This window comes from Oryza sativa, chromosome 5 (assembly GCF_034140825.1).
Source record: "Oryza sativa Japonica Group chromosome 5, ASM3414082v1".
Classification (NCBI taxonomy): Eukaryota; Viridiplantae; Streptophyta; class Magnoliopsida; order Poales; family Poaceae; genus Oryza; species Oryza sativa.
This window is the reverse complement of record NC_089039.1, coordinates 27268940-27275719: the sequence shown is the minus strand read 5'-3', so window position 1 is coordinate 27275719 and position 6780 is coordinate 27268940. Positions and strand designations below refer to the sequence as shown.

General features: G+C 46.2%; 1 protein-coding gene across 2 annotated transcripts; it reads right to left on the bottom strand.

The window, feature by feature from the left end:
• Window positions 1–3722: 3722 nt before the first annotated feature.
• LOC136356599 (uncharacterized) lies at window positions 3723–6780 on the bottom strand. Of its 2 annotated transcripts, none has more exons than XM_066310839.1 (4): window positions 5634–6780; window positions 5408–5545; window positions 5180–5284; window positions 3723–4262 (listed from the first exon to the last, which is right to left on the bottom strand). In XM_066310839.1, exons 1-3 carry the CDS (start codon window positions 5889–5891, stop codon window positions 5243–5245), a joined length of 438 nt encoding a protein of 145 aa, XP_066166936.1. In that variant the 5' UTR covers window positions 5892–6780; the 3' UTR covers window positions 3723–4262; window positions 5180–5242. The 2 variants fall into 2 exon arrangements, with proteins under 2 accessions (XP_066166936.1, XP_066166937.1); XM_066310840.1 differs by having other exon boundaries at window positions 5411–5545; window positions 5634–6350.

The following is a 6780-nucleotide window of genomic DNA, read 5'->3' as shown; positions in this document are numbered from 1 at the left end:
AGGGCACGTGGGCCGGCTATAGACAGGGAGAGGAGCAGCGTCCGCGGTGTGCGCAGAGGAGTTCCATCCTCTCCTCGGCGAGGCGGGAGACGAGGCCGGCTACAAGAGGATGGGCACAGCGCCCGATGGCAGCTCGGGGATCCTCGCCAACGCGCATCGCGATGCTGCCCCTGGCGAGGTCCACGCGGTCTTCTTCAGCTTCAAGCCTTCAACACATCCACGTCAATCTTCCTGCTGTACTCCTGGTCACTCAGCTCCGCCAGCTTCTTATCGTTCTGGACCTGCAGCCGCTCTCTCGCCTGCATTGCAACATCGCATCACTCGACTGGCCATAGAACACGCACGGTAATACGGTACGACGGCTAGTTTGAGGCTTTGTTTTGGTAAGTTGTTATCACCTTCACTTCCCAATACAGCTTCTTCTCCCAGGCTAGCTGCTGCTACATGGTGGGGGTATGCCTCTGCTCGCCATTGATGCTGTCGACGTGGTCGTGCGCCACTGATGGCGCTGACACGCAGCAAAGCGCGTCCAAGATGTTGTTCGGTCCACCATGAACAAAATCAATTCATGTGGTGGTGATCAGTGGCATGAAAGCTTCTATTCTGCAACCCATGCTCGACTCGAGGTGGCTCGACATGGCGTCGCCGGCGACGCAGCCGACGCTGGCCTTGAGGAAGTATTCCTCCAACCCCGCCGCGACCTCCGCGAGGCTACTGTTCCTCACCACCATCCTCATCTCCTCACCGCCGCCGCCGCCGCGTTCCTCTCGCGTGACCGATCGACGGCGCCCCAGCCACGTCGCCAACAAGATGATCATCCACAACAGCGCCTTCCTCCTCCTGCGCGCGCCGTTGCTGTTGCTCGATGGAGGGTGCGACGACAGGCCGGGCGGTGGACAATCCCGGCGGGCGGGCCGTGGTCGAACATTGGGAGCGGCTCGCCGATCTCAAAGCGGGTGAGCGCGGACGCGGCGTGGGTGACCGACCGGAGGTACGCGATCGTAGGCGTGGGTGAGGGGGGCGGCTAATGCGCGCGTACGCACCAGCAAGCCTAGCCCCCCTGCCCCACCTTTTTTTTCTGTTATTATTTTTTTTCCCGATTTCGGTGTCTACAGGCGGGTTTTTCTTCCTTTTTTCGCTCTTTTTTTCCCGATTTTTTTTCAATTTTTCCTATACCTCTTTACAAACGTAGAATTGAAAGTTTTTAAATCTTACCTTAAAAGTTTTCAAATTTGAGTTGAAAGTTTTTAAAATTTAAGTTGAAAGTTTTTCAATTTGAGTTGAAAGTTTTTAAATTCGACTTGAAAGTTTTCAAATCTGGGTTGAAAGTTTTCCAATTCGAGTTGAAAGTTTTTAAAATTTGGGATGAAAGTTTTCAAAATTGACTTGAAAGTTTAAATTTTGAGTTGAAAGTTTTCAAAATTTGAATTGAAAGTTGAAATTTTGAGTTGTTTTAAATTATGATTGTGACTTTCAATTTTCTTCTATAGAAAGTTTTAAATTTCACGTATAAAATTTTAAAATCTTTAGTTAAAAAAAGAAAACAACCTTGTGAAAAAAAGGCAAGATTAATTGAAAACATAATTATCGGAAACTAATTACGGAACTAATCCTGTTTTTTCTCCAAATCTAACGCCGGCGCACGACACGCCGTCTTTCCCGACGTTTCTTTACACCGAAAAAACAGAAGTGGGCCGGAATACATGGACAAAACAGAAATGGGCCGGAAACACGCGTCAGATTGATATCTAGCGCGTCTGCGCTAATTAGGAAACTCGGTGGGTGAGACCTGTTTTTTTTTGTCGGTCCCGCCATATTTTATTTCTTTTTTCTAACTTTAGGTGCCACGTCAGCGCCACATCACCAAAGACCAGCCTCTATACTTCCTTAGAACCTAACTAGAAAAAGTGCCCGTGCGTTGCAACGGGAAGAAAATATGAGAAAATTAAGAAAAAGTGAACAAATATTTACATTATATGTAACTAATTAAAATATAAATTTCTTGAAATACTTGGATATTTTTTATAATTAAATTAATTTACAGGTAAGGTAAGTGTAAAAATAAAACAACATGGTTATATTTATTTTTTATTAAATTCTCCATGATTAATTTTTGAAACTTAATTGCTAATTTTATAATAAAAATATTATTTCAACATTTATTTAAACAACGTAAGGATTTAGTTTTTACAGAGAACCTGTAAACGTTGAGAATTATACTTGAGGAAACAACTAATTTGTGGGAAAAATCAGCACACAAAAATACATTCAATAAGCAAGAAAAACAATAAGTTCTTGAGCATGCCCATGTATTAACCATCGTAGCAACGATCAGACCTATCATAATCGGCTGGGAATAAAAAAAATTCGGGTATTCCATTTTTTTGGTATATAAGCACATGCAACCTGTTAATTACAAATGTGAGCACACGATATTTGAATTTCTATTTCTAAACAACATGCCCATGTAATCAAGTCAATCTGAGTAATCTTATGATGAACAGAATAGTTTGAGTAAATGTCCACGATAGATGAATAGGCCTTTTCTGCCTTGTTACTAGCAAAAACATCTAGAAATCAGCAGCCTCGATAACTCTCTTCTTCGTGACTATCGTGTTGGTACCTTACTTAGCTTTATTCAGATTACACTAAAAAATTTATATGCATGCTACAATTATTTGTAACAACTGATATGTAAAACTGCTTTGCAAAACAAATGAAGATTATTAGCACAAATTACGTTTTTGATGATGATCCTCGTGGATGAATTAGATTTGAACAGTAGAAAAATGTTACACCTACTATGTTGTTCCAATATCTAAATCAAACACTAACTGGCTAATAGGAGGTGGGCTGTTGGTCTATAAGCGCACGTACTCAACTCAATTCAGCATCCAATTTAGGGATGGCAATTGGGCGCGACGGGCACGGGTAGTACCTACCCATACCTATACCCGTGAGATTATTTGTGCCCGTGGGTATACCCATTACTACATAACGGGTAAGGATGGTTGCCCATGCCCATTGCCCGCGGGCGCCTTATACCCGCGGGCGTGCCTGTTTTCCCGCCACAACAAGAGCAGTGGAACAAAAAATCTACAAGTTTCTAAGTTCGAATCGAACTTAAAACATCAAATATTCTCCGCCTCGGTATCGTGTCTCTCCTCTGGCGGCGATAGAGTAAAGGGAGAGAAATAATAAGGGAAATAAAAGAGAAACCGTAGAAAACAAAGAACATGGCTTATGTATTCTAATGGATTTTGCTCCTAGCCTACATATAAGTTAGATTTCACGGGTAAACGGGCAAAGCGGGCATGGGTAGCTTTTAACCCAATAAGATACCCATAGATATAAAATGGAGAACAAACCCAATCCTAATAGGGTTTTTACCCACGGGTAAACGGGCACAATTGCCATCCCTAATCCAATTAGCTTGTTGACATTCGATTGAATAGAATCACTGTTGCATCTTGCCTATAAATAAAAATGTGGGTTTGGCGTGCTCACATTTGAAAATACTGTGTTGCTTGTGCTTGGATAAAAAAAATTCGGGTATTAGAACGCCAGATATTGATATCGGAGGACAATTTGACTGCTGCCGTATGCGGTTGAGAATATATTGTATAGGTTGGGGAACCTTACAAGCTTCTTGTTTGTTACACCATCAACTGGAGAACAACTATTTTCAATTTCTGCTGGACTGCAAATGTGGTGGTGGTTCATTGAAGGGAACAAAAATCTCTATTGTCATTCTTCTGCTGATTAGCACATTCCTTAACAGAGAATATAACACAAATGAAGTTCGCAATCCTAAAAGAACTATTACAGAATATGTTCTCAATTACAAAGGGGTATGCTTTTTTAGCCTGATCAATCGTATGGTACATGCAAAAAATACAAACTAAAGGACATGATCATTCTAAAATCTTGAAAGAGCAGAATATAATTGCCTGTGCTGTTAGTTACCTGCATAGTATATCAAAAGATCCATGCGGTGGTGAATGGGAAAGCACCAAATGTCTAAAGAATAACCGCCTTTGTTAGTGAAAACACACAAAAAAATTCTGGAACATGGAGATGTCACGCCTGGAAGGACCGTCCTTTCAGTAGTATGTATGCCGAATTGCCAATAGTTACCAGTTTTACTTAGCCAGTATTCACAAGAAGCAAATCTGAACTCTGGAGATATCATGCCTGGTAGGACACACTGATCAAGCATCAGGCATTCAAGAGTTCAAGAACATCTAGCCGATCGATAGTGCCTGTCAGGAACAAAGACTAAGATACTGATGGCCCAGCAAAAAATGGAAAAGCATCTACCTGAAAAATAACTTAAAGAATTTACAAGGCACATCTAACATTTGATGTGCACAGAAGACGTAAAATGGCTACTTATACCTCCACTTTGTGATTGCACAAAAGGAGATTTTTATGTTATGGTTGGAAAAACGAGATCAGTTGATTCCATTCGATCTAACGATTTAAAACACAAATATTAGAAGGCACTTCAAAAGTGGACCAGGTACTAATCTAAAGATTTAATGGAAGGTTAATTAAGTAGGTAATTTATCTTTACCACATCAAAGTGTGCATGGCAAAACGATAAAGAGATATTGGGGAGAATCGAAAGATCGAGAGACTTGGGAGCTAGCAACGTTGATTACAAGGTGTCAAGATCGATTACATATTGCAGATCATGTACCAAAACTAAGTTATCGATCAAGAAATAAGAAATTTATAGTAAAACTAAGTAACTGATTGGAATATAGATCATGTAACTATTAAGAAAATTAAGCGACTGATCAATATTTAACTAAATATCAAACCATCTAATTAATTGATCAATAGTTTGCAAGAAATTTACGGTGAGAATCATAGCTAAGTGGTTCATCGCCATGGGAGAACAACTGTAAGGACAAACAACAACAGGAGAAAGAGACTTTCAAAACTGGTATTAAGAAATGAACCACTGAACTACCTTTGCATAGCAGACTATCAAGTTTGAGAAGAAAATGCATACTGCAAACTTGGTAGCACGAACTTTGGATTTAAAAAGATTGATTTGAAGGCAATTTATGAAGGAGCACATATAAGCAGTTGACAGTAGCAGTCAAATGGTCCATCTGGATTTTGAAAATCGTACTTGTAGCAGACGAATGGTGGAGCATGTGAAAATTACCAGTGAGAAAGCATTCTCATTAAGCACCAGCGTACAGTACTTGGGGAACAGCAGTATTCGTCATCAAAACATGCATGATCTTGGCATATGTTTCTTGGTTTTAACCTGTACATAGTGAAACGATTGCAGACGGAAGATTAGGTGATTAGGTGGGTAATCAATAGAGTTAGTGAAGTGTCTGCATTGAAAAACGTTAAAGAAAAGAAAAGAAAAGAAAAGAAAACGTGCCACCGCGATCTTTTCAGCAAGGTATTGGATCTGTCCCGTGAGGTTGTGGTCCGGTTGTGTAGCCGGGAAGAACACGGCGCCCTTGAGCGTCCAGATCTCCTCCCGCTGCCACAGGCACAGGTCCTTGAGGCGCTCAACCTGAACGCCGCAATCGCAGTAAGGTCACGTTGGCATCCACAGAGGGCACAGAGGAGTGGGGAAGAGGTGGATATGTCTGTGTGTGTACCTCAATGTCCTTCTGCTCGAACTGGAGGCGGAGTGCAGCGATCTCGTCCACCCACTCGCCGCGCAGCACCATGGCGAGCGCCCGCGTGTTGCCACCGCTCTTGACCTCCGTCAGTGCGTTCTTCTTGTGTTCCGACGGCGCCTTCTGGAACAGCTTCCGTGACAGACCAGGCAACTTTCCGCCATTGCTGTTATTCACGACAGCGCCAGCAATGGCGGCAAGGCAGGCGGTGAGATTCCTCGCAGGCTTCTTATCCATGGAGATGAGTGTGCGAAGCACATACCCGATGTTCCCGTGCTGCGTCAGCTGTTGCGCCGCCTGTGCGCCTGTGCGCGCAGGTGACGCACGGATCTGGCCACCACCAGCGCGCGGCTCCCATACCTCGGCGTCGCCGCCGCGCTGATGACGGGACCAGCACGTCGCGGGCGACGGCGCGTTGTAGGAGGCACGCTAAGAACAACTCCTGCTCGGTGCCCGGGTCACCTCCGATGCCTGCTGCTGCCCGCCGCCTGGAAGCCGACGGCAAGGGTGGAGGAGTCGAAGGCGTTTGGATCTGGCTCCGCCACGACCCATCAGCCGAAGCGGCGTATCGTCCTCGTCCTTGTTCTCGTCGCGGCCTCAGGTGAAGGGCCCCTCCTCGTCAAGGGCTCAAGGAGGCCACGACAGCGGCGACGATGCCGGGGACCCGGGGGGCGACGGCGACGGCGGTAGCCGGAGATGGGGCAGAAGAGCGACAACGAGCGAAGAAGGCAGGCACGACGACGAGCGCTGGGGCCTTCCTCGTCCTCGTCTTCCTTCTCCGCAGCCTCCTCGTCCTCCCCCTCAACGCAGATCCCCTCGTGGAGGCGCGGGGGGCACGGCCAGCCTCTCCCCGCTGGATCTGACGGGCGGCGGTGGCGGGGTGCCCGTGCGCGGTCGGATTCGCCGGCACCTCAAGCCCCGTTGCCGGCGGGCGGAGTGGGAGGAGAACAAGGGGGGAGGGAGCGCCAGCGCAGGCACCGGCTACGACGCCCGCGTCGCTCACGGCCGGCGGGGCCGGGGGGGTGGCGGGTAGCGCCGGCGATGGCGTCGGCTCCGACGCGCGCGGCGGCGGCAGCGGGAGGACGACGGACGGCCGCAGAGCCGATGCCAGCGTTGGATGCGGGAT

What these genes read in the sequence shown, in the direction of transcription:
- LOC136356599 (XM_066310839.1), bottom strand. Translation starts at nt 5,891, where the DNA reads ATGGATAAGAAGCCTGCGAGGAATCTCACCGCCTGCCTTGCCGCCATT. An exon ending in TCGAGCAGAAGGACATTGAG is followed by an intron (nt 5,546 to 5,633) that starts GTACACACACAG and finishes TGCGGCGTTCAG; the next exon opens with GTTGAGCGCCTCAAGGACCT. An exon ending in TTGCTGAAAAGATCGCGGTG is followed by an intron (nt 5,285 to 5,407) that starts GCACGTTTTCTT and finishes CACTATGTACAG; the next exon opens with GTTAAAACCAAGAAACATAT.